The 24,060-nt window shown below is 32.8% G+C and overlaps 6 protein-coding genes across 9 annotated transcripts; 3 read left to right on the top strand and 3 right to left on the bottom strand.

The window, feature by feature from the left end:
• Positions 1–493: 493 nt before the first annotated feature.
• Positions 494–8,072, bottom strand: fray (frayed). Its single transcript, XM_065363750.1, has 12 exons — positions 7,369–8,072; positions 5,786–6,182; positions 2,900–3,138; positions 2,702–2,814; positions 2,364–2,614; positions 2,127–2,292; positions 1,802–2,037; positions 1,615–1,729; positions 1,427–1,534; positions 1,246–1,337; positions 981–1,167; positions 494–904 (listed from the first exon to the last, which is right to left on the bottom strand). Exons 2-12 carry the CDS (start codon positions 5,938–5,940, stop codon positions 827–829), a joined length of 1,740 nt encoding a protein of 579 aa, XP_065219822.1. The 5' UTR covers positions 5,941–6,182; positions 7,369–8,072; the 3' UTR covers positions 494–826.
• LOC135845282 (uncharacterized) lies at positions 4,793–9,364 on the top strand. 2 transcript variants are annotated; one of them, XM_065363755.1, is made up of 5 exons: positions 4,793–5,173; positions 8,573–8,683; positions 8,760–8,882; positions 8,982–9,131; positions 9,208–9,364. In XM_065363755.1, exons 1-5 carry the CDS (start codon positions 5,168–5,170, stop codon positions 9,349–9,351), a joined length of 534 nt encoding a protein of 177 aa, XP_065219827.1. In that variant the 5' UTR covers positions 4,793–5,167; the 3' UTR covers positions 9,352–9,364. The 2 variants fall into 2 exon arrangements, with proteins under 2 accessions (XP_065219827.1, XP_065219826.1); XM_065363754.1 differs by having other exon boundaries at positions 8,748–8,882.
• On the bottom strand, positions 8,660–12,370 carry Dus3 (Dihydrouridine synthase 3). Of its 2 annotated transcripts, XM_065363749.1 has the most exons (13): positions 12,105–12,370; positions 11,897–12,030; positions 11,604–11,832; positions 11,169–11,529; positions 10,958–11,090; positions 10,827–10,888; positions 10,641–10,757; positions 10,388–10,564; positions 10,173–10,313; positions 9,919–10,092; positions 9,661–9,842; positions 9,473–9,575; positions 8,660–9,363 (listed from the first exon to the last, which is right to left on the bottom strand). In XM_065363749.1, the coding sequence occupies exons 1-12, from the start codon at positions 12,146–12,148 to the stop codon at positions 9,503–9,505; spliced, it is 1,827 nt and encodes a 608-aa protein (XP_065219821.1). In that variant the 5' UTR covers positions 12,149–12,370; the 3' UTR covers positions 8,660–9,363; positions 9,473–9,502. The 2 variants fall into 2 exon arrangements, with proteins under 2 accessions (XP_065219821.1, XP_065219820.1); XM_065363748.1 differs by having other exon boundaries at positions 9,360–9,575.
• Positions 12,371–12,466: 96 nt separating this feature from the next.
• Positions 12,467–17,770, top strand: LOC135845280 (D-3-phosphoglycerate dehydrogenase-like). Of its 2 annotated transcripts, none has more exons than XM_065363752.1 (13): positions 12,467–12,627; positions 12,753–12,917; positions 12,990–13,131; positions 13,206–13,357; positions 15,104–15,169; positions 15,263–15,419; positions 15,505–15,637; positions 15,722–15,828; positions 16,346–16,486; positions 16,555–16,768; positions 16,847–17,080; positions 17,156–17,284; positions 17,370–17,770. In XM_065363752.1, exons 3-13 carry the CDS (start codon positions 12,997–12,999, stop codon positions 17,498–17,500), a joined length of 1,599 nt encoding a protein of 532 aa, XP_065219824.1. In that variant the 5' UTR covers positions 12,467–12,627; positions 12,753–12,917; positions 12,990–12,996; the 3' UTR covers positions 17,501–17,770. The 2 variants fall into 2 exon arrangements, with proteins under 2 accessions (XP_065219824.1, XP_065219823.1); XM_065363751.1 differs by having other exon boundaries at positions 12,491–12,643.
• Positions 17,771–17,829: 59 nt separating this feature from the next.
• On the bottom strand, positions 17,830–19,760 carry LOC135845281 (uncharacterized). The gene is made up of 6 exons (XM_065363753.1): positions 19,482–19,760; positions 19,284–19,404; positions 19,073–19,206; positions 18,913–18,994; positions 18,287–18,499; positions 17,830–18,157 (listed from the first exon to the last, which is right to left on the bottom strand). The coding sequence occupies exons 1-6, from the start codon at positions 19,622–19,624 to the stop codon at positions 18,098–18,100; spliced, it is 753 nt and encodes a 250-aa protein (XP_065219825.1). The 5' UTR covers positions 19,625–19,760; the 3' UTR covers positions 17,830–18,097.
• A 162-nt stretch (positions 19,761–19,922) lies between these two features.
• On the top strand, positions 19,923–20,938 carry Polr2D (RNA polymerase II subunit D). The gene is made up of 4 exons (XM_065363756.1): positions 19,923–20,105; positions 20,180–20,360; positions 20,433–20,528; positions 20,596–20,938. Exons 1-4 carry the CDS (start codon positions 20,045–20,047, stop codon positions 20,672–20,674), a joined length of 417 nt encoding a protein of 138 aa, XP_065219828.1. The 5' UTR covers positions 19,923–20,044; the 3' UTR covers positions 20,675–20,938.
• The last annotated feature ends 3,122 nt before the right edge of the window (positions 20,939–24,060 follow it).

The raw sequence follows: 24,060 nt of genomic DNA, 5'->3' as shown, positions 1-24,060 counted from the left end.
TCTTTGCAGTTGCAGCATCTTCAGTCAGTTCACCACTCACAGTCTTTATTCCATTCTCCAGCCCAGCGAACTTTCGCTTCTAACCAAAGAAATTAAATTCAAGTTTCCCAAATATAAAAAAGAATGTCGAATCGAAAATTTCTTAATTTAAAATTCTCAGAAACAAAGATGAAGACAAAAATACACGCAAAAACAATTAATACATTGATTCCTAAACGTGTCAAAAACAAAAACTCACTCAATAGTCAATTGTCAGTTTTCTCAACAAATCTAACAGCTTCTCCCAGTGTTGAATTTTTCAGTCATGATTTTAAGGAAAATTTTTACTAAATTTTCAGGGAAGCTCGAAGTCGGAGAACATCAGTTGAATACGAAATATTACATAATCACGTTCACAGAAGCCACAGAATACGATCTTCAAGGAATCATCAATTAGGATGTTCGCGTATCTAAGAAAGACATGATGATAATAAAGTGGAATTATACAACAAAATTGAAACATCGCATGAAATTTTCTTTATTATTAAAAATTCTCAAATTATTCCCTACTAGGCTAAAAATTTCAAAAAATAATACTATGAAAATACAAAAAAAAATTCATTAGCGTGTATAAGATGTGTTCGCTTACAATGATTATCATTTTTGAATCATTCAAAAAAAAAAAAAAAAATCGTAATTACAAATTACATGATGAGTGATCAATAGTTTATACTAACTTAGTTCACTAAAGATATTAAATAAATGACATTGATGAATAAATTAAAATCTTCAAAAGCCCCAACCAAAGGTAAAAAATTTATTAATTCAGTCTGCTAGGCGTTTAATATCATTCTACCATGGATATTTGGGCGAATCCTATTAAAGTTTTATCATCAGGAACATCATTGCAATCATAACCCGAACTCTAGATAAACAAAATGCAATAAATGAGATAATATCGTCATAAATTACATCACCGTTAATGATACTCATTTACTTACTAAAGGAAAAGTGACTGATTTCATCTCCCCGTTACTATCGATTAGTTTTCGTAGATTTGCAGCTATTACGACGATATCGCGACCATCGACTAACCCGGCTCCCACTAATTCCGATGCAATACCTTCGGCGCTGTCTTTACCCAACATGAATTCGAATCTTATATCATTCAATTCCTTTTTACCATTTCTATAAGCAGGAAAAATGCAATATTAATAACTGAGATAAGTATCGAGGAGTAGAATTACAATGAATTAAAGTATTCACCTCATTCTTAAAACTAAATTAATAGGAGTATGTTCGCCTTCGCTATCTGACGAATCTTCATTGTTAATAATATTGAAAGGTTTATTTGGTATCTAGAAGGAAAAAAACACAACACAGAATTGTTGAGAATTAAATCGGAACAATTCGTGATCATCTGATCTATAATCGAGTATAATCGTACCTCTTCTTCATCAGAAGCATTACCAGCATCTTCTTCTTCTGAAGACCATACCCATTCACCGGTCAATGTTCTATGCAGTCTACCAGAGCCAGGTTGCTTCTTGGAAGCCTGTATAAATATTCGAGAAAATTTATCATCTATCTGTACATAACCAATGAACAATGATCCGAACAAGAAATATTAATTACTTTCAAGACTCTGGTTTCTAAGCTCGGTCCAATGGCGATCAACGTCTGTTGTAAATATTTCCTATCTTTGGCTTTCTTAAAGAACGGATTTTTTAATAACTCAGTTGCAGTGGGTCTTGAAAAATAGTAACAAGTTAGCCAGCTCGATAGACGAGAATAAATTCAACGTATTGAAAAAAAAAATCACCTCTTTGAAGGATCTTTTTGCAAGCAATCGACGACCATTTTACGAAAAGTTTTCCCATAAGCTTTATATTGGTCTTTATCTTCAGCTCCGGTATCCAAGGTAGGGGGATCGTTTTGCAACGTTAACATCAATACTTTCATCGGAGGGTATTTATGATAAGGAGCTGTACCGGTAGCCATTTCAATTGCGGTTATTCCAACCGACCAGATATCAGCTTTAAAGTCGTAACCATGGTCCTATAAATCATTTTAAAACAAACACGTTATCGCATACGTAATTTAACGGGTAATAAATTTTTAAAAATAGCAAGATAAGGTGGTTTGACCTGTTCCATAACTTCGGGAGCCATCCAACATGGCGTACCGACAAACGTATGTCGAACTTTTTGTCTGGATGGATCACGACCGGTGGCTAACCAAGCGCTGACACCGAAATCGGCTATTTGAACTGTTCCATCTTCACCTAATAAGATATTACCGGCTTTGATATCCCTATTGGAAGAAATCTAATTAGTCGAACGAAGTAGTAAATAATCACAATGCACGAAGGAGGCAAATTTTACCTATGAATTTGTCCATTGCTATGAAAATACTCCAACCCTTTGAGCACCTCTTTGAGAACAGTAGCTATGGTGCATTCGTCAAACACTCCGTGTTTACAATTCGTGGTCCTCATTTTATGCTTGATGACGTCCAACAGCGAACCATTTTCAAGAAGTCGTAGTACCAGCCACAATTCTTCTTTAACAACAAAACTGGTATAATATGTAACCACGTTTTCATGATGGCATGAAGACATCGCTTGTATTTCTTTCTGCACAGACAAACTGTTTTCTAAAAAGTTAACTACTATGAATAAACTAAAACTAGAAACCGTGTAGATTACACTGATTCGACTTACCAATAACTCATCCATACTGGTATTCCATTTCTCCAAATTTATACGTTTTATGGCGCATTTTTCATTTCTCGGTTTACAAATAGCGCTATGTACGACGGCCGTAGCTCCGACACCTAACACAATGACAAGGCGATTTTTAACAAAAATTACGATGGTTTACACAGTGAACGGTATTGTAATTGGTAACAAATATCTCACCTATGATTTCCTTAAGCTCGTAATCGTCTTTAGAAATTGGCCATGGCGTAGCTCCGGTATTTATAGGTGACGGTGGAATTTCTTGCGGTGTTTCGTTCGGACTATCGGACATTTTTGAATTGAACTGGTCTCGAGCGGCGATTAACGACGAATGATGATAACTTCCTTCGTACGCTGACGATTTTCTCCGTCGAAATATTCCCGGAGAGCCTGGTGGCATTAAACCAGGTGACACCTTCCTGTGCGGGTGTGCAACATAATGATTAGCCGAATATCGAATATTATGATTAACTTATTGTATGAAAATTATACGGATATTTTTAGTTTTATATAAAAATCACTTTGATGTCGTGCCAAAGCACACACGACACTTGACAAAAATACAAATTAAACTCAATGAAGTGAATACTAGTGAATACAAAAAGCAAATAATCGTAATCGTAGGGTAATGGTAAAATGGTAATGGCAAGAAGAAACGCATATGATCGATACTATCAGTGTTGTCGTTGTTTAAAATTATAAAATCTTCGCAACGGAAGTAATCTAAAAATAGAATAAATTGCGAAACACAAATCGCGTACGATTCGTGTACCTCAACCTCAGGTGATGAACCGGTTTTATACGTACTTATTATTATTATTAACAATACGAATAGATCGAATTCCTAATTCCGTGTGAATAAGAATTTATTCGCCAATCAGTTCACAGCAAATGTTACCATTTTACCCAGCTCTAATACCCTGAAAAATCTAATCTACTCGCATATTCGCTCAAGAAGTCAGTGAATAAGCCATCATATCTAAAAATTCACAGGAATGGTGAAATCTGTAGTCATAATTTCATGAAAAAATTCACCTATTTCCTAGTTTCTTTTAGATTGAAATTTTGTAAAGTCTATATCATCGTACAACGGGCTACACTGATCGCTTTCTCTAATTAAGTAATTAAAAATACCCATTAGTCATTTTAATGAGAATTCAGCGTTCAGTCATCGTATCAATTTTCAAATTTTCCAAGGTGCTTTACTTTTTGAGCAAATGAAATTCGTAAAATTCATTGCTACAGGAATAAGTTTTCATTTTCAAAACCTGCTTGTCACTACATGAGAAAAATGTCGTCAGCGTTTGCTACGTTGCATTTCATACGAATTGGAATACCTACTCTGCCGGTAAAAAAATTAAAATTTGATCGATAAAATACTCAAATTAGAAAGTAAAAAGATTTTATTTCGAAAAATCAGCTTTATTCTTCGTCCTAGTAAAATGTAAACCCAACGAGTACATTATGTACAGAGACAAACTATTGGACTACATAGTATAGGAAGGTAGGTACTCCAAAAATGATCTCGTAGAGCGAACAATGATTATTGAATAGATAAATTTTCTAATCTCAGTATCAGGTATTCAATAATTGTACGATACCTCGATCGAACTTCATATCTTTGAATTTGAGACTTGAGAATAAAATGAAAATCTTCAGTTCTATCATCTAATCTGAACTTTTGAACACAGGTAGTCACAATGAACTCGAGATACCTGTACTGTACCTGTAGGTATAGGAGGTAAGTACTATACTGCATAATACGTAATGAACGATGTATTTTTAACACCAATTGTTAACAGGTAGTTCATCGAATTCGAAACAATGAATAAGCGTTTCTATAAATAAAAGTGAGGAGGTATAATACTTTTGTATGAAAGTATCACCCATTGATACCGAAAACAAGTTCTTACATGATGAAATTTAAAGCATGATTATAAAACTATGATAACAATTATCTAATCAGAAAGCGAGTGTGTAATGTATTGAGTGCTTCAATTACAAATATAATAATTTTGATTTTCTCTTTTCATATTTTTAATGCAAGTATGTACGAAAATGACACTCAAGACGCAACAGTTGCCGAACCGAAGTTATCAAGGCAGTAAACTATCACTGGACAGTGGTCATTTGGCAATTGTCGAAGGAATAAGTAGTCTCTAATTCGGAATTATTGCACCTGGTTGTGTGATTCAGAAATGTATTTTCAAATCAATTTAGCGTTTTAACGCATAAAATAGATCACGATGGCATTGATTGAGGCTAAAATATTAACGAATCACTGATCTCGGAAGTAATTGAAAGGAAAGTCAAAGGATATTCGCTGAGTGATTTTTCGTACCATTGAAAATATATAGAAATTAATTCATTTTATAGTTTACTCGGCATCAGTTCATAACTTCAAGCAGTACTGTTCGTTTAAAAATATTCAAAATACAAATTTAATTGATGATGGTAAGTTTTTAAACAATTCCACAGCTTGTAAATTTTGTTTTAAGTACCTACCTAATTCAAAAAAAAAAAAAAAAAAACAGCAATAAGCCATCTTTGTGATATTACTGATATTGTGATGATGTTCACGATATAGGTACCCACGATGAATCATTGCTATAATATGTAGTAATATCAACTTTTTCACGCTTTTCATATTCACATTAGAATTCATAATTGTGAAATATTTTTTTAAAATACTTCCATCCCTACTGTTGCCTCTTCAGTTGATAGTATCGACCTATCTTTTTTTCAAAAAGGTAGATTCGCTGATACAAAGTTATTTTAAATCAAAATTAAACTATATAAAAGATTCCTACTAAAACAAAACGTTCTTTATAAAAATAGCGCCACACGAGTTGAAACTGTTTCAATGGTCTATGGTTTTAGTGAACTTTTCTATTAATAAACACCATTAAGATGTTTTCAAGTCATTATTTTCACGTTTAATAGGTAACATGTACAAAAATATGTACGTGATAAGAATTTTTGGGCACATGTATCTACCTATATAAAAAAGTTAGTAATCAGGTATAACTTGTACAGGAGCACATTTTTTAAAAACTTTCAACTTACCTAATTGGTTTTATGAGAGCAGATAATACAGATGAATGATTTGTCGAAGGTGAGCAAGGTCGCGACGATGAATTAATGGGTGATTGACTATGTAACGACATCACCGGAAAATCACTATCCTCGTTTGGCGGAACTTTTTTTGTAGGTTTTTCCATCGTGTAAATTTTCTGTCGTCCGTCGATCGGTTTCAAACGTACATTTTAATCGAACTCACAAGCCGTATCATCGCCGACGCCGATTACCAATTACAACTGTCATCGTGCGAAATAATCTTGAAAGTTATTTCGTATATTGTACGTCGACTTATCTACACTACACATTCGATTTTAATAACTTCAAGTTCGCTGTAATCGTAATTAATCCACGATAATCCGATTTAGTTCAAATTTTCCAACACCTATAAACATATGAAAGTAAATTCAATATATTAGAAAAAAAAGTATCGATTCGTACATCGAAAAGAAATTCTCGACTATTTCATAAAATACCTAACCTTGAAACGGGCGCAACATTCACTAAACTGGTTCGTCATGTACTTACTGATATTTTTTTCATAAATTATTAATTAGTTATACCTACCCGTCATAATACTTATTACAAGCACTACCCGACTATCTATACTGTAACGTTGATACGCGCATCGATAATAATTGCCAAAAGCTCATAAGTTACTTGAATATTTCCCTAGGTACCTATCTATACGTATCGCTTTCGAGATTGAATTACCAGAAAAACGTTATTACTCATTAAAATTTGGCATGAAACATAAAAAAACATGTGACAAAATCAATATTTGTGTACCTATCGTAATGTAATTGTTTTTTTTATCGAATTGCTCATATTTTACCGGCTTTTCGAAGAAAAGTCAGGTATTTTTAATTTTAGCGTTAAATTCTATACTTATATTACTAGGTACTTAATCTAAAACAATTTATAACTTCAGAATAGTCTACAAATAGTGAACGTCCTTCCTCGTTTGATAAGATTGGATGAATGTTACATATGGGTGTATTATGGAGTATTACATGTGTTCTTTTCTAATACGTCGTTGAATTTTTTATTAAAAAAAAAAAATAATAAAAGTAAATTTAAAGGAGGAGAAAATAGACATGAAGCATGCAATGTATGAATATATGTAGTGATCACTTAGGTACTTACTTTACATATTGAAGCACGAGTTCAATTTAATGTGTTTCAAGTTAATAAAGTCTGTCTACACTTCAGTAAAATTTTGCTTATTTCATATTTATAGGATAAAATGGTCAAGCTTTATGTGCTACATACTGTTGTACATTAGTAGGGCTACTTTCAAATTGAACGTTTCTGTTTATGAAAACATTTACCAACGCAAATAATATTTCACGTGGGTGTAAACGCGATTACTACATCACAGTCAGGAAGATAAAATGAATCAATCTGAAGATTTAAACCACGAGAGTAAAATAAGTATAGGTAATAAAAATTATGACACCAAAGCAATTACTTTGCCATTTTTCATCAAACGTGCAACGAAGTAATTAGTGCTCAGATGCAGATAGGTATACTTAGGTAATTAGGAGAAAAAAAGCAAAACGTTAACTTACCATTGATATGTAAAATTTGTTCTAATCCCTCTCGTGAGCATTCGAACCAGCGCTATACTTTGCAGGAGTAATTAACGCAATCAAACGAATTACAGAGACGAATAAAAACATTAAAAAAATTCGAAACTTGCGATAAATTTTGAAAAAAACCACGGAACACAACCGATGACTAAAACCGTACTGAACTGACCAACAAATGAGAACGATAAAATCAAACCAATTAATTTCAATTTCCTGTACAATAGTGTACATCCATCATTTCCTTTTGTACCCACAGACACTTTAATTCTCCATAAGTTCCAGTTAACCTTGCCTGAAACTGCAACCGCTTTTATATTTCCTCATACCATTGGGATGAAATTGTCTGAAAAAAGACCCTCGTGAATCGCGAACATTCACTCTCGAAAAATACAACTAACGTGATGGTCAATTGTTGACACACTAAAAACGAAACAAAAAAACACGGTGTATTTTGATGTTGATTTTTTTTATCGAGTGAAGATGAAACTTGGCTTCGGCCTAACAACGACTTATTAAAACGATTATCCTCTTCGTTAGTCTCATGGTTGTATGAATTTACACGAAACTTTTACGCTCGTAAATTTAAACCACGTCGTAATATACTGCTGCATTCGTGTAGCTTATTTTCTAACAAAAAAATCATACTTAGAAACAGCTATACAACGGAAAAGTTGACCAGTGATGACCACGTACTGTTAGCACAATGAAACTGATCCCATATTCAACGGGTTCACTGTATGTTGAAACCGGTTGCCTCTCTTGTTAATTAATGACAACATTCTCAAGACGAAATTTATTTTCATGTCGTTGAAAACGTAGTGAATAGAAATTATTGTGTGAGAATTTTATGTTTAATCTTTCTCCGGACGAAATAAAAAAAAAAAAGATTCTGAATAGTTTTTTTTTTTTTTCATTAAATAAAAATTACAGTAAAACTTTATTTCTACATTGTCCAAGTATTATGTATTCGTGTAGGTATCACCATTTCGTCAGCTAGGCATAAACAGTTCTTTTACGACTACGCTGACATATTCATTACTCATGCATAGGTATAAAAATTAATTTTGCAGAAAAAGTTGAAAAGACCAAACGTCATTCAAGGCATATAAAAAGTTACCATTAAACAGTTTCTAGTTGACACATTTTCCACTAATTTTTTTGCCATTATATTACCTATTTTCAGAAAACCATACACGCCTGGTGGCTCATATTTGTAAACAGTTTTCCAACATATTCGGTAAACAGCCACGCAATAACGAGTTCAGATACCAAACAGCATAATAACTTAACTCAGGTGTGTATTTCCATACAAAATAATTTTCTTCTCGATACACGAGCTGATCGCATTATTTACGCAGGTTTTATTACAGGCTATTCGAACAAATCGTGAAATAGCAGAAGAAAGAACATGGGATGAATTTCCAGTAGTACACGATTTCTTTTTCGAATCAGAAGAAGGATATCCTGAAGAAGGAAGGCGTGAATACTCAAATGTTGGTTCAATAATATTTCGATAGTAGACAATTTCACTACATATTGGCAAAACTAATAAAATTGGAAATTTGTCTCACTCATTCGTTAAATTTGTACAGGATTTTCAACCACTGTGCCAGAATGTACGAAGACGTATCGAGTTAAAAAGTGATATTTACGAATATTATCCTCCCCATTACGTAGAAACAGTATGTCGTAAATTTACACCATCTGGCGTAGGTGAACTTTCGAGGAACACGAATAATCAGGTGAAAATGTAATAGATAAGGTTTTCAGAATTTATGTCAGTACACTGAAGCGTAATTAAATTCAATTTTTTCGTAGTTTTGCGCTCAACCGGGATTTAGATGCGTGCAACGAACTCAAACATTATACTTGACTAGAAAACGTTACGACAGCGAGTGTTGGGAAAATACCAAAGAAGTCATTGCATCGGGATGTGACTGTATGTGGCCAGGAAGATATTAAAAACATCGTGTTCTGTAATATTTGTAATTTGAGAGTATTTTAGAAAATACAAAAAACTAACAAAATAATAGTTGTAGTGGAAAAAAAAAATTAAATAAACGAATGAATAATTGTTTTATACCAAATAACGGTTACTAATGACGATGAGTAATCATTTCCAAGAACTGGCTTTGTGTTTTGGTAAAAAGTGAAATCCTTCGGGAACAGGTCCAAGCAACATTTCACTAAATTAAAAAAATAATAATAAATAAATAATTTCATTTGGATAAAAAAAAAATGAATGATGAAATTATCGAACGTGAAACTTACCTTATTTTAATCCAATCGTGACAATTTGGACTAGCAAATAATGTTTCTAAGTCATCTCTTCCAACATAATGCGGCGGACGTTGATTTATTTTTTGAGGTGGATGTTCTAATAATCCTACCGGAATGTATCGATGAAGGAAAGATAACCATTCCAATAAAAATCGTCGAGTATTTTCTACCCCCTGAAATAATTAATAATTTTTAAAAATTACAATACTGATTTGGGTTTTACAAATCTAATGAGATAAGAAATTTTACCTTATTATCAGATCCCCAATGCTCTAATCCATAATTAACGTATTTTTTAATTATATCCATTCTTTCAGAGCTGCTAATATCCCAATGACGTTGTTCTTTGATTTCAGTGAATAACCAAGGTTTATATAACGCTCCTCTGGCAATCAGAACTCCATTTATGTGAGGATATTTTTCCTACGGAGTTGATATTAATTTAGATAACAAAACACCACATCTGATAATTAAAAAACTCGCATTTCTGTTAGTTTACCTACCATTTTCTCATTATAATCTTCGTACGATAAAATATCGCCATTTCCAAACACCGGAACATCCCCAGCTAACTTGGCACATTCTTCTATATAATCCCAATCTGCAGATTTCGTATATCGTTGTTCTCGAGTTCTACCGTGGATCTGAAATAAATTCAAATAACGTCATCATTTCATCGAATTCAAATTTTAGTTGAACTGTTGAGTCGCCAACTTACTGAAATGAGAGAAACTTTGCTTCTAGAGAAAATTGGCATCAACGAGTGTACAACATTCGCGTCTTTGGAAATACCGGTACGAGTTTTCACAGTAAGAGGAATATCAGTAACGTTATTCATACACGTGAGAATACTTTCCAATACTCTGGTACGTCTCAATAATCCGCTACCAGATCCCTTTGAAATTTAAATCAATGATATGTTTAGCAATCTCCATTAGAAGGAAGTTTACAATAATAAGGTCTTATTATACCTCTCTATAAATCAAATCAATCGGACAACCCAAATTTACATCAATAAAATCAATATCTGTTTGTTCTTCAAGTAACTGAGCACATTTCGTCATCACGTGCGGATTATTTCCACAAACCTGAAAGAAAAAAAATGATTAAAATTTGGACCCATCTTGAAAAATGTAGTTAAATTGAAGAATGTATACCTGGACACCGAATACGTCTTCAGTTTTATGTCGTCTGACTAAAGCCCACTCCTGAGGCATTCCTAAAAATGTAATAAAATCAAATAAGGAATAACGTTTTGAAAAAATCATAGTAAATCCAATCGTAGTACCTTGTAGTAACGAACTAGCCAGAGCCATCTCACCACAGGTAACATCAGCACCAAATTCTTTACAGATTCTTCTAAATGGTAAATTTCCAACCGTTGTTAATGGCGAAAGAACCAACTTATTTTTCCACGTGATCTAAAAACAAAAAATATTCATAATAAATAACACACCCAGAACATAGAAAAAACAAGAATGGGACAACATTCGACGTACTTTCTTCTTTTCTTCGGGTTTTAATCGTATTAAATCTGAATCATCGGTAGCTCCCAGACGATTTTCTGTAACTTCTGCAGTAATATTTTCTGCCAGTTGGTCACCCTCACCTTTCGCAGTCGTCTTTTCGACTGGTTCGTTAATTTCACCTTCAGCTGATTTTGGTTCAGCAGATGAAGTATCCGGTGGTCGTTTCTTTTCATCATACTGCTTTATAACTTGTTCGGTTTTACCAAAGTTATACGTTCTTTTACGCAGAGAATGTTGACAATCGTAACTGAGAAAGTTAGTATTACAGTTTTCAACATTCTCACTTCGTTTGATGTTCCTTCCGTTGGACGTTAAATGACTACTGCCAAATCTGAACAAACAATTCAATGAAATTATTGGTTCAAAACCGTAATAATAATGAAACGAATAGAAAGAAATACACACCTGCAAGTAGCACCACGAGGGCAATACCCTTGAGTATTAAAAATGTAACATTCTTCTTGAATATCTGATGGTTTGGAAGCCAGATACGTATTTACATCGTGAATAAACTGACATTTATCGTTACCACAAACTGGTAACTCTTCGGCAGATTCATTTACGTCGATTAGTTTCGGGCACAAGGTAGATTCTCTATCTTGTCTGAATGTAGGACCTCTGCTTTTATTTTGGCCTAAATTAAAAGTATTTTAGAAATGATTCACATGATACAGAGAAGTAAATTTCAAACTGTATACCTTTCAAAACTTTCTTATTGTATTTGGAATTTTTGTGTTTCTTAGAAGGAGGGCTTTCTTCGGTAAGTTTTGTTTTATCAGACTCTGAGACACAATCGAGTACTAATTTGGGTTCGTGACGTTCCACTACATACCTGGAAATAAGACATAAGTGGTGAGTGATTTAAAATGATATTGAAACAGATACTCATTTCATTTTGGAACTTACTGCGCTTTAATTGCGACGGTATCATCATTATTAGACGAATTCATTGCTTTGGTTATGTTGACACTCTTGGGCTTCTTGAAATATTACCGGCAAAATGAAGTATTCGGTAGAATCAAAATCATTTGAAGGATTAAAACTATTGCGATGTCAAGTCAGAGAATTAATTTGAAATTCAAATATTTTCAAACAGATATTTCTGTTAAAATTACTAGCAATTCAAACTTCACAACAAAATAAAATTTCCAACGCGAAATAAAAACGCAGCACGCCGAAAATGTGCTTTCTTATCACTTCTGCGAACAGCTGTTATCAGTCAATTTTACTCGCAAGTTTGTTCCTCTCCACCATCGAGTTCAACGAAGATCTGTCGGAAAGAAATCATTTGAATTAAATTCTGATGAAACTTTTCGATTAATTACATTCTGTATCTCGATAAACAGATGTAAATTCGTCATACAAAATAGAAAATACTTTCGCCCAGCCAATTCAATAATTCGTTCTTCACGACAAATTCCATTCAAATGTGAGCGATTAAACAAGTTAGTAATTACTAAATTTTAATAATACATATTTAATCGCCTCTAACCGAATTAATTAGATACAAATTTCGATTAGAATTTAATGATCACGTGTAATAATATATTTCAGTTCATATCATCATCGTCATTAACGCGAAAAGACCGGAGTATATTTGATGCTGTAGTAGGAAATTTTGCTTCAGTTTTGCTGTAGCTCTCAAGCTCTCAAGACTTCACTGCGTGTATCTATCTCTCCTGTTGCCTAATTGAAACGCTGTGTTCGTCTTCGAAAAAAGTACGTGATCGAGTTTTATTTTTATAATTGCGTTGTCATATTTTATTGTATCATTTTTTAAATTTTTGACAGAATCAACATGTCTGTTAAAATCACCAAAGTTTTAATTAGCGACAACGTAGACCAGAAATGTGAAGACCTGTTAACTGCTAATGGGGTAGAAGTTGTTCGAAAATGCAATCTGAAACCGGAAGAACTCATTAAAGAATTAGAGGTAAATTCTGAATTTTTTATTTTTACTGTATGAAATTAAATTTAAACTGTGTGCTAATTTAAAATATTTTCCAGAATTGTAACGGATTAATTGTTCGCTCAGAGACCAAAGTCACTAAAGAAATTCTCGATAATGCTAAATCACTCAAAGTAATCGGGCGTGCTGGAACTGGTGTTGATAACATTGATGTGACGGCAGCTACAAGAAGAGGAATTATTGTTTTGAAGTGAGTTAATTTTCACAAATCGCTATGCTACGACATGCTTGAAATTTTTGTCATTTTTTTTGTTGTGGGGTCATTGGGTTGATTTAACTCGCGTTCTTTGAGAACTTGATTTTTATTTCCCGGAAATTTTTTAATCCAAAAATCTCTTTTGAGTTGAATTGTTTCCCAAGTTGCTCCAAAGTGTGTTATAAAAATTATACAAACTAAAATTACCTATTCAAACTAATCATTCAATAAAATACCGAACTATAGGGGCACATTAGGTCATCTTATACAATTTTATGGATAAAAAAATATTGGCTTTTTTAAAAAGCGAGCTCTTTTAGGAAAAGGGTTCACTTAAAGTACACAAGTCATGCAGTGATAAATTGAGCAGGTTCAATGAGTTTATTCAATATGTACCTATTTAGTTATACTGACTCGACGAGTTTAATTTAAATTTCAAATTTTCAACTCTAATACAGCTTTCAATACGTTGAAAAAATTGTGCCATGTTTTGCAATGATGCCATCTTTTCGCATGATTTGAATTTCCTTAATGACTGTACTTAAACTTATAGTACATACACATGTTTTGTTGAATATTTAATTTTCCTGTTACATTATCAAATTTAAGTTTTTTCAAAAGGTTCTTTGACTGGTGGAAAAATTTCAATGAAAAAAATATCAACAGAGGCATTATCCGATAGAATAACAGACATCCTTATGCTAATAGTTTAATGTACTTGACCTTGCTTTGATTATTCTTGTCTCTAATATCATATCTCAATTCGAGTATTGAAATTAGATTTTAACATGTGATTCACATGAATTATTCTCACCAGTCTTTTGGAAGGAAAAATTTCTTTGGTTGATCTGATTTAGGAAAGGAAATCAACAGGTGAATAACATCATTGCTTTGATTTTTTGTAAACGAAACATTATTAGTGTATAAATTAGGCTACATAGATGAAAATTTGATTTAAAAAATTTACGGTTTGAAGAGTTTCAAAAAAAAAAAAATTGCAACCTACCTAATTTAATTTTTAAAGCGAATCATTGATACTTAATCAATTTTTAAGCATCTTTTGAATAAAAAAATTGCTCGCTTTTTGTGATCACTTTCTTAGTTACCAAAGGATGATTTTGAGAATCTAATGTAAAGAGTAACGAATAAATCACACCATTCATCAGAAATTTTAACAAGCAAGATCTTGATGAATACATATTACGAAAATCATTTCTATCTATAAAGGGTGGTTGTTTCATCTTACCCAACGGAACGAAACATGCTGCAATAAAAATAATTAAAAATACCTATCTTGATTTTATAGTTCATCACACGATGTGATCGGTGAGGAAGAAGATGGGACTGATTAAGGATAAATAAAATACAATGATTATTTCATAATGAATTCAGTAGCCTATCTAGAACTTTTTTAGTCGAATTTTGCGAAAGTTATCTTGATTGTTGAATCTGCGAGTAACCTAGCCCTGTTTTTTCTGTTGAAACACTTTGCATATTCACGTCACCTTTATCAGGAGTTTGGGCTAATTGTTAGGATGTGACGAAATCACTGAGCATCGTAGTACATAATCTACAATCGTAGATCTGTTTCAATATTTTGTTTACCAATGTAAAATACATGAACACGTTTTAACAGATGGAATATTTTCCTATTTTTACAACATGTTTTAAGAGGTCATTAGTATATGTAGGTATTTTTATTTACAGTAAACATCGTAATGTGTTTAATTTATGTTCTAGTGCTCCAAATGGAAATTCTATCAGTGCCTGCGAATTGGCTTGCTCATTTATTACTATCCTGGCCAGGTAAAATTCCACCAATTGACAAATTTCAATAAAATAATTACCAAAAATATTAATTCTGTGCTTAATTACCTGTATACTTTGTTTACATTTCAGAAACATAACCGGTGCTTGTCAATCAATGAAAGAAGGTAGATGGGATCGGAAAGCATTTTCAAATGGTTCCGAGTTGTTGGGGAAGACTTTGGCTATTATAGGATTGGGTCGGATAGGGAAGGAGGTTGCTATCAGAATGAAGTCTTTTGGAATGCAAGTAAGTGTTTTCAAAGTGATGACGTAAGCGAATAAAATTACTACAAAAGAGTCTAGTTAACACCTGCCTATTTATTTTTTCAAAGGTTGTAGGTTATGATCCTTTTGTGACTGCTGAAGAAGCCAAGTTATACTCGATAGTTAAAATGGAATTGGATGATATTTGGCCTTTGGCTGATTACATTACCATTCACACTCCTCTCATACCTCAAACTAGAAGTACGTATGAGTTGTAATATACCTACACCTACCTAGTTTTTTGATTCGATGATAAATTTATATTTTCCATTTTTTTATTCGCAGATCTTCTCAATAAATCAGTATTCGCTCGTTGCAAACGTGAATTCCGTATAGTAAACGCTGCTCGTGGTGGTATTATTAACGAGGAAGACTTATTGGAAGCCTTAAACGTGAGTATATTGATTTCTTCACTCCATTACCATTTCTAATTCTCCAGTAGCGACATATCGGCTCCAAAATGTCGAAAGTTTTTGTATAGGAATCTTGAATCACAGCTTGTGAAAAATTATACGATGAACTAATGAGAAAACCAATTAATTATGCAATACTAGTTAAACGATGCGAATAATATTAAGTTCTTATATAATAGTCTCTGTACTTGAGATAATTCTGCTCATACGTTCCTTTAAATAGTTCATTACTTTGTTACTTCGCATGATTAACATTTTTCACAGTTGAACAGATAACGTGGATTAAATCACACGATATTCGAATTAATTATGATACAGTTATCGGTTCATGATTATACATATAAATCCTCATTCTCAATATATCGTTGGGAAAAAGTCGAAATTTTCTTCAACTTTGAGCCACAATACTGAGAAAACAAAGGGTTGAATTGGAACCAAACTTGTACAAAAATGATCATCTCAACCTAACCTTTATTACGATGTGAATTTTTTACAGAATGGAACATGTGCCGGTGCAGCTTTGGATGTTTTCAGTGAAGAGCCACCATCCAATGCAATTTCAAAAAATTTAATAGCTCATCCTAAAGTTATCGCTACGCCACACCTCGGCGCATCTACTAAAGAAGCTCAAACCAGGGTAGGTTATTAATTATCAACGTGGTTTTTTTTTGGACGAATGCAGACTTAATTTTTTCTTTTGAATAGGTTGCCGTCGAAGTAGCCGAGCAATTTGTATCGTTGAATGATGCATCATCCGAGTATAAAGTTACTGGTATACTGAATGCTCCAGCTTTATTGGCTAGTCGACAGTCTGAAAATGCAGCTTGGTTGGAATTAGCTGAACAGCTAGGTAGAGTGATTTCGCGAATTTCTAAAGAGTATACTTTGAAGGGTTCCAATATCAAGATCACGTTGGCTGGTAGGTTAATCAGTTTGAGAAAGGTTGAAGTGTAGTGATCTTTTTAACGAACAAATCATGAATTTTGTCTATTTTCAGGCCCTGAAATACAGAATATGAAATTCTTAAGCACATCCGTTCTATTGGGATTACTATCAGGGAACATTCAAAATGGTTACAATCTCATCAACTCTCCTTTGTATGCCAAAGAAGCCGGGTTAAATTTCTTCTTTGAAGAATTCAACGATAAAATAAAAATCGTCAGTATTACTAATCGCAATATCCTTAAAATATCCGCTCATAATGATACTGTTCCGTTGTTCTCTGCCGAAGGTAGGTATCTCATTATTTTGTGGCCTCGTATGAAATATTGAAACGTGTAAATTATACTGGAAATTTCTGTCGCAGGTACTGTAATTGACAATGTGCCATATCTGTTGCAAATCAACGACGCTGCATTCCCTCCTGCCAGTGTTCAGCTACTGAAAAATATTCAAATATACAGCTGTGACATTGATAAAGTCTCAGTGGCCATTAGTAAGTATATTCGATTCGTATTTGCCTGCTTTTCTTATTTATGTGGGTACTATAAGCATTTCTAAAACCCTTTTTTTCTGTTTAGGCGCTGCCATGAGTAATAATGAAAAAGTTACTAACTTATCGATTGCGTATGGTAAACAGGCGTGGATCGCGTTGATTGCAGATAAATTAAAGGATAACGTAGCTATACCGGAGAACGTGCGTCAATTTTAATTGACATTTTGGAATTAATATTAAGGTTATGTTGAATTATCATCGTGTTTATTTGCTATATACGTTGTTTTTTATTTTAAAAATTCATTCAATTCCCATCAAATCATGTATTTTGTCATTCGTTTTCAACTATTAAAGATTTAAGGTAATTGTAATCAGAAGAACATGCCTAATATTAACGTTTATGTGATCAATTCTAATGTACATCCATCTTTATAAGTTCATTTGTTACGTTATTTTGTACTTGGAATATAAAAATATTCATTTTTATTTCATTCCATTTATTTTGTATTGAATTAACTTCAGAGAAAAAAAGTAGAAAAATGACATAAATTTACATACGATATAATTGACTTGAACAGCACAGAGAACTGGAAAATATTATAAAAATTTTAGAATTGTACTTTTTAGTTTTTACCTTACGATAGTTAGAAAATACGATACAAAAATAAATCAAACATATGAATCACAACAATATGAAACGTACTCAAAACGCCAACGATGGGCAAACAATCAGTCTCACTCAAAAAAATGATAGCTTAAACAATAATTTATCACAGGAAAGCAATAACTTGAAAGTATAACCTCAATAAAATCCTAAATCTCTTCATAACCACGGGACGATTGACAACAACTAGCGAAATAAGAAGGAATCCCCTGGAAATAGAGAAAAAATTGCAATACATCACATTTTTTAAAAACCTACATCTACATATTTCAGATTCTCAGAATTATTCTTTATCATAAATGGATCGTCATATTGTCAAATGTATAACATATTCTTACTTTTAAACGATCCTTCAATTTCATCAAAAACGTTTGATGCATAACAATATCACCATTTTCGTTGCCGAATACAATTCGAAGTAGAGCTGCTCCTCCAAAAAAATAAAACACGACGAGTGCAATGATAATAATGACAGCGACTACCCATCCACTCATCGGTACCTCTGAAAAATCACGAGTTAAACACGATCTTCGAGATACCAACGACAATTCCTGAAAAAAGAGAAAAATTAAACAATTGTCATGTTATTTTGAACATTTGATTTTCATCCAATTTTGGGCACACCACACAATCATAAAATACCCATACGCCAATGATAGGCTAATGTCTTGCTAATGTATTCAATAAAACATCTAGTAAAAAATGAGAGTAATGGCGTGATTGTTTATTTACTACGATGTGTATCATTCAATAACAAGCGCCCAATCATTCAATTGAGGTAGGTAAGTAATTACCGTTAAATACGTAGGCGAAAGTTTTTCAAATAAAACTCTGTCTGTAATTTACTAAGCAAATGGTATCTTATCATCATCGAATGTTATGATGAAAATGTTGTATGCCTGAAGTTGTTTTTTATTTCATGTTGATATATGTATTATTCATGGTAATATTTTATGACACTTACGATATTTTGATTTTCCATCTTTATAAGATCCAAAACACCCAGATCGCCTTGAGGTGAACATTGTAAATGAATCGTTGTTTTCCTGAAACGTAAACCTCAGTCTAGTAAGGTATGTTTGTACAACTTCGGAAGCCTGTACGAATACGGAACAGTTACTCACCATGACTCATACTCGAATAACAGCTTTATATCGGTATCGGTACCATCTGAGCTAGTTTGAAACGTCAATGAATCTGCTTCGCCCAAATTGATCATTTTGGAATGATTTGAATCGATATATTCATACAAACATAGCTAAATAGAAAGAACATGATTTGAATATTCGATCTAAGTACATGTTATGGTAAAGATGAAAAATAAAGCAAGTTTACCGAAGATCCTCCTTCGCAATGGTTCATTGCTACCGTATGATTTTGAAAAACGGTGTCTGACGGGAAAATGTTGGAACAAGGATGAAAAATTATTAATGTACCGGGTGCGTTGAACGTCACGCTGAAAGAGAAGTGATACAATATGTTAGATAATTAAGTATCCACTTATTAGAAATTACTTAAAGAACGAATCCTCACTTTAATCCATTTAAGTCGATGCCTAATCCATTTTGAAACATGCACTGACAAGAATTCATAGGAACACATGTAAAATCTTTTTTCTTTTGGGAAAATCCCAAACTTAATGAACACAGAAATATTAAACTTTTGATGAACAACATTTTAAATGATTCTCAGTCGCATATACTAGATTTTTACAACAAACTGCATGCTTTTCTGCAAATTTTCAATCCGCAACTCGACACTCTACAGTTGGCTCCAATCCAAAGTTCAACTTGAAAGTGACTGATAAGTGATGAGTGATAAGGAAAATTTATGAAAAAATAACAAAAACATTATCGAACCTATATTTGAAATTCGAAACTACTAAAATCAGTGTTGCTACATTACAAATTTTTTCACTTTTTTTAAATAGTGTGCTTTCTAAAAACACTGATTGATTTGTTTGAAAAAATGAAAAATTAAGAAGGGGTAGCGGGAAAGGAAAAGCGAAGTGATAAAAAGTATTTTCGCCAAATCCTTTATGTTCTTCTCATTTTTAGGTAATTAATAGTTTATTATTCGAAATAGTTATAGAAATCATGGCAGCAGCGAACCAAGAAGTGATCGAAGAAGACGCAGCAGATTTGCAATTCCCGAAAGGTAATTTAAACTGTCTTTGTTTTCGCAGTTGTCACACGTAACAATTCTTCCATTTTGCATTAATCTCTTTCCAGAATTTGCTAACGCCGAAACTCTTCTAATATCTGAAGTACACATGCTTCTTGCTCATCGGAAAGCTCAAAATGAGAAAGCTGAAGATGAACAAGAGTTATCAGAAGTTTTCGTAAAAACGTTCGCGTACACCGATCATTTCAGGAAGTTTAGAAATCGAGAAACTATTCAGTCTATAAGATTGTAAGTTTATTCTAGATCATAGTTTCAAGCATTTATTAAAACGTCTTTTTAATATTATTTTGAAATCGATAGATTATTAGAAAGAAAAAAGTTACATAAATTTGAAATCGCTTCGATTGCTAATCTGTGCCCGGAAACGTCGGAGGAAGCTAAAGCATTGATCCCTAGGTAAGTATTCGCTTATGTTTGGTTTCACGTTCAACGTGACGCTTACTAAAATCTTCGTTTCCAACAGTTTGGAATGTCGTTTCGAAGATGAAGAATTACAACAAGTTTTAGATGAAATTCAAACGAAGAGAAGTTTGCAGTATTGAAGAAATCGAATTTGTTTGCTTGCTAATTGATATATGAATGAATATTTCCGATGATTTGCGTTGAGATGAATGATTTACTTGTATATGTGTATTTTTTTGTTATTTCACTTCAAAATTCAAATTTAATGTGGAGACGATTTCAGTATTTTGGAATTTTCAGCAGAAGAAGAATACCTACTTTCCGTATATAATGTGACGAACTACTGAGTTCAAATGTAACGAGTTCATTTCCATTAAATAATAAATTTTTCTAGCATTATCAAATGTTGTCGATTGTGCGAAATGTAACCGTCTTCAAAGTTGGTGATGCGATAAAAAATCAAACTCATGGATCGAATTAGAAGATGCTCCATGTCGTGATTTGAAAATTGAGCCATCTTGAATGAATTCCGCATGATTCTGTTTCAGTCTATGGTCGCATTTTCATTTCAACTGTGTTACTTGAACGTTCGATGAATTACAATGATAAAGGAAAGAAATGGACCGAGAAGCTGGTTGTAGGACGACCATTTTATACTTCCGTGGTTGTTCAATTGTACGTTTCGAGTTCCTTGATAAAATCTGAAATTAAATTGCTAAAACTAACACCTACCCGTCGGGTTTCGTCCAACTAACATTGATTCGTCTGATTTACTAGCTTGTAAAAAATTGAAAACAAATTTTAAGTTTCTCTTTAATCGAAATTAGAATAAAAAAAAAAAAATTAACCCGTAAATATTAAATCAACATGAATTAATAAAACGACGAGTTCTTAAACTTCACACAATTTTCATTGAGGTAATTAATTTTACCATTTACGTCGACGATGTAGTATTAGGTACCTCTGAAAAGTAATCTTATGCATTGAAATTTCGCTTCCAGGCAGTTGTTGGTTTATAGTGTGTTTATTTCCAGCGTAAAATTAAGAATCAAATATTTATTCGCAGCATTTTCCTTCTCTTTGGTTTAATGGTAGCTAGACGCACTACCTAATTAAAATGTAGATTATAGTGCACTGTAGTACAGAATACTTGGTCGTTTTAAAGATGAAATGAATTTCATTTTAATAATTAGGTAAATTGTTTCGCAACACAAATCTTGAACAAATAAGTATTTTGGCTAACTAAATTTTTAACTTCATCGAAAATTATATGCATATTTTCCCAACTAGGTACTAAATTTTCTAATTTGTCATATAAAATTCATATTACTCACTTATAACGATTAAACTACGATCAAAATTTCCTTAAAAAATTTGTTTATTTTCATTAATTTCGTGTAAAGTTTTTTGGCTGCCTTCCTTGGTAAATAAATGCAAATCTAACGGGTGTAAGACTTTCTCGGTAATTATTCGTACGTCGTTATAAATACGCAACAACAATAACACTGAAGAAAATTAGTTTGATTGGCTTCAGGTCAAAAATGAATGAACATATGGTCGGCCTACAGGCTACAGTTGCTGATATAGCTATTTCTCAGACAGCAATTTAAAGCTTGCATAGATTAGCAAGGTGTTTCAATTTCTTAGAATTCAACGACTTTTTTTGATATCGTTGATTTAAAATATTAACCTTAGGTACCTACATAGTTAACTAATGAAATTGAAACGAAAGATCGTTGTCAGACTTTTTTTAGTTTTTTTCAACCCCTTATTTCTAGATTACTGGTATACTGGTCCTTTGGTTTGTTGAGGTTGAGGTAGGTATATAAGTAGAACCTACTCTCAGTTTTTATTTGCGGTTTTTAAAACTAGATACCTGTTTTTTTAGAATAGGTACTACGTACAGGGTGCCCTGAAATATTGAGTACCCCTAAGAAAGTTTTTCATTAAAAATATTGGTTGGCAACGTGAAATAGATGCATATGATTGGTGGAATGTTATCTCTCCAGTCCTACAACCAATCATGTGCTATCATTATTATCATTCACTGTGACCAACCAAAGTATTTTAGTAGAAAACTTTTTTAGGGGTACTCGATATTTCTGGGCACCCTGTACATTGGATAAGGTTGAAAATGTAACGTTTTTGCATAAATAATTGTGAATACCTATAGGTAGTACCTCTACCTACCTGTACCTACCTAAGCATGTTCTTGAATCATTGTTTCAAAATTGGTAAATTTTATTGCTTACCTACTAAAAAATAACAATCTATTTTTGAAAAAAAAATTAAATTTTGTACACATTGAACGGAATCCTAAATCCGGGTGAGTGAACAAAACTCAATGAAGTGCAAATTCGGGCTAATTTGCGTGCATTTTAGTGCTCAAGACAAAAATCTCTTATGCGACTTGGATTTTATTCTTACTTATTGTTATTAGTTAATGTATTACTCAAGCTTAATTTTCACAAACTTGGAAACTTTCTGAAAAAAGTGACATGTCTGCCTCCATATCTACCTCATAACCTCATCCATATTACCACCTCACTCTTTGCCTTCCCAAGGTAACTAGAATCATTTTTTCATGCTAGGTACAATAATAAAATAGATACTTAAGTATGTGAGTTCAAGTCAGGCTGAACGTACTCCACCATTGAAAAATTGCTTATAACTAAGTAGGTACATGTTTCCTTCTGTAAGATAAAGACGAAGCAAGTCTTTAGGGGAGTGGGACCAAGAAATTTCAAATTTGAGAAAGAAAAGCGAAGAGGCCTGAGCAAAGCCACGAAGCGAGGGCAAAGCTTTTCGAAAATTCGTATTTTTGAGAAGTGAAAAAAAAACAGTTTTTTATGCGAAAAGTTTATTATTTTGAAAATTAATATTTTTTAAATTTAAATGATAGCTTTTTAGACATTTAAATTCTGAATAAGAAAAGCTAACGAGGCTGAGCGAAGTGGAGGCAACGAAGCTTTCAAAAATTTATATTCATAATTCAAGATGAGAATCAATTTTACATTTACGCAATCAGCTTTACCTACTTCAGTAAAATTTTCTCACCATCAAATTCAGATTTTTAAATTCATAGATTTGCCGATTTCAACATTTTTTTTTTTAATTTAATAAATTTTTCAACTTTTTTTCAAACGTTTGAACAATTTTTCAGAATTTTCGCAACATTTTGTCAAAATTATAAAATTGGAAAAATTTCACCGCAGTCGTCAAAATTGTAAGATTCGTCGAATGTTGTGGTCAATAATTCTTCAAATTTTTCGACAAATTTCACCCGAGAGCTACACTTTTCAGTTTTGAGAAAAATGTGATCAATTTTTGACAATTTGCCGACTTTTTAAAAAGTTTTTGAAAGAGGGAGGGGTGGACCACCCTCCGCACCCTCCGGTGGCCGGTAGTTTCGTCTCTGCTGATGAAGTCGAATTTACTTTAAAATGTATTTTGACTCCGAATTCCAGAAGTGCCTTCACGAGTCATCCTTCAGGCTTCATAGGTGAGTGGTGAGTCGGATAGAAAT

The sequence above is a fragment of the Planococcus citri genome, chromosome 4, assembly GCF_950023065.1.
Source record: "Planococcus citri chromosome 4, ihPlaCitr1.1, whole genome shotgun sequence".
NCBI classification, from domain to species: domain Eukaryota; kingdom Metazoa; phylum Arthropoda; class Insecta; order Hemiptera; family Pseudococcidae; genus Planococcus; species Planococcus citri.
This window is presented reverse-complemented; position numbering and strand designations above follow the sequence as displayed.

Bases quoted from the DNA above. Each gene is read 5' to 3' on its own strand.
- LOC135845282 (XM_065363754.1), top strand. The intron at 8,883-8,981 runs GTTGGTTCAATA...AAATTTGTACAG, and splicing joins GAAGGCGTGAATACTCAAAT to GATTTTCAACCACTGTGCCA. The intron at 9,132-9,207 runs GTGAAAATGTAA...ATTTTTTCGTAG, and splicing joins CGAGGAACACGAATAATCAG to TTTTGCGCTCAACCGGGATT.
- fray (XM_065363750.1), bottom strand. From the start codon at position 5,940: ATGGAAAAACCTACAAAAAAAGTTCCGCCAAACGAGGATAGTGATTTT. The intron at 1,730-1,801 runs GTGATTTTTTTT...CTATTTTTCAAG, and splicing joins CAAAAAGATCCTTCAAAGAG to ACCCACTGCAACTGAGTTAT. The intron at 1,535-1,614 runs GTAATTAATATT...ATATTTATACAG, and splicing joins TAGAAACCAGAGTCTTGAAA to GCTTCCAAGAAGCAACCTGG.
- Dus3 (XM_065363749.1), bottom strand. From the start codon at position 12,148: ATGAATTCGTCTAATAATGATGATACCGTCGCAATTAAAGCGCA. The intron at 12,031-12,104 runs GTAAGTTCCAAA...TCTTATTTCCAG, and splicing joins ACCGTCGCAATTAAAGCGCA to GTATGTAGTGGAACGTCACG. The intron at 10,889-10,957 runs GTACTACGATTG...TTACATTTTTAG, and splicing joins GGCTAGTTCGTTACTACAAG to GAATGCCTCAGGAGTGGGCT.
- LOC135845280 (XM_065363752.1), top strand. From the start codon at position 12,997: ATGTCTGTTAAAATCACCAAAGTTTTAATTAGCGACAACGTAGACCAG. The intron at 13,358-15,103 runs GTGAGTTAATTT...TTTATGTTCTAG, and splicing joins AGAGGAATTATTGTTTTGAA to TGCTCCAAATGGAAATTCTA. The intron at 16,487-16,554 runs GTAGGTTATTAA...TCTTTTGAATAG, and splicing joins CTAAAGAAGCTCAAACCAGG to GTTGCCGTCGAAGTAGCCGA.
- LOC135845281 (XM_065363753.1), bottom strand. From the start codon at position 19,624: ATGTTGTTCATCAAAAGTTTAATATTTCTGTGTTCATTAAGTTTGGGA. The intron at 19,405-19,481 runs GTGAGGATTCGT...CTTCTCTTTCAG, and splicing joins ATCGACTTAAATGGATTAAA to CGTGACGTTCAACGCACCCG. The intron at 18,995-19,072 runs GTGAGTAACTGT...TTTACGTTTCAG, and splicing joins TTATTCGAGTATGAGTCATG to GAAAACAACGATTCATTTAC.
- Polr2D (XM_065363756.1), top strand. From the start codon at position 20,045: ATGGCAGCAGCGAACCAAGAAGTGATCGAAGAAGACGCAGCAGATTTG. The intron at 20,106-20,179 runs GTAATTTAAACT...ATCTCTTTCCAG, and splicing joins AGATTTGCAATTCCCGAAAG to AATTTGCTAACGCCGAAACT. The intron at 20,529-20,595 runs GTAAGTATTCGC...CGTTTCCAACAG, and splicing joins GCTAAAGCATTGATCCCTAG to TTTGGAATGTCGTTTCGAAG.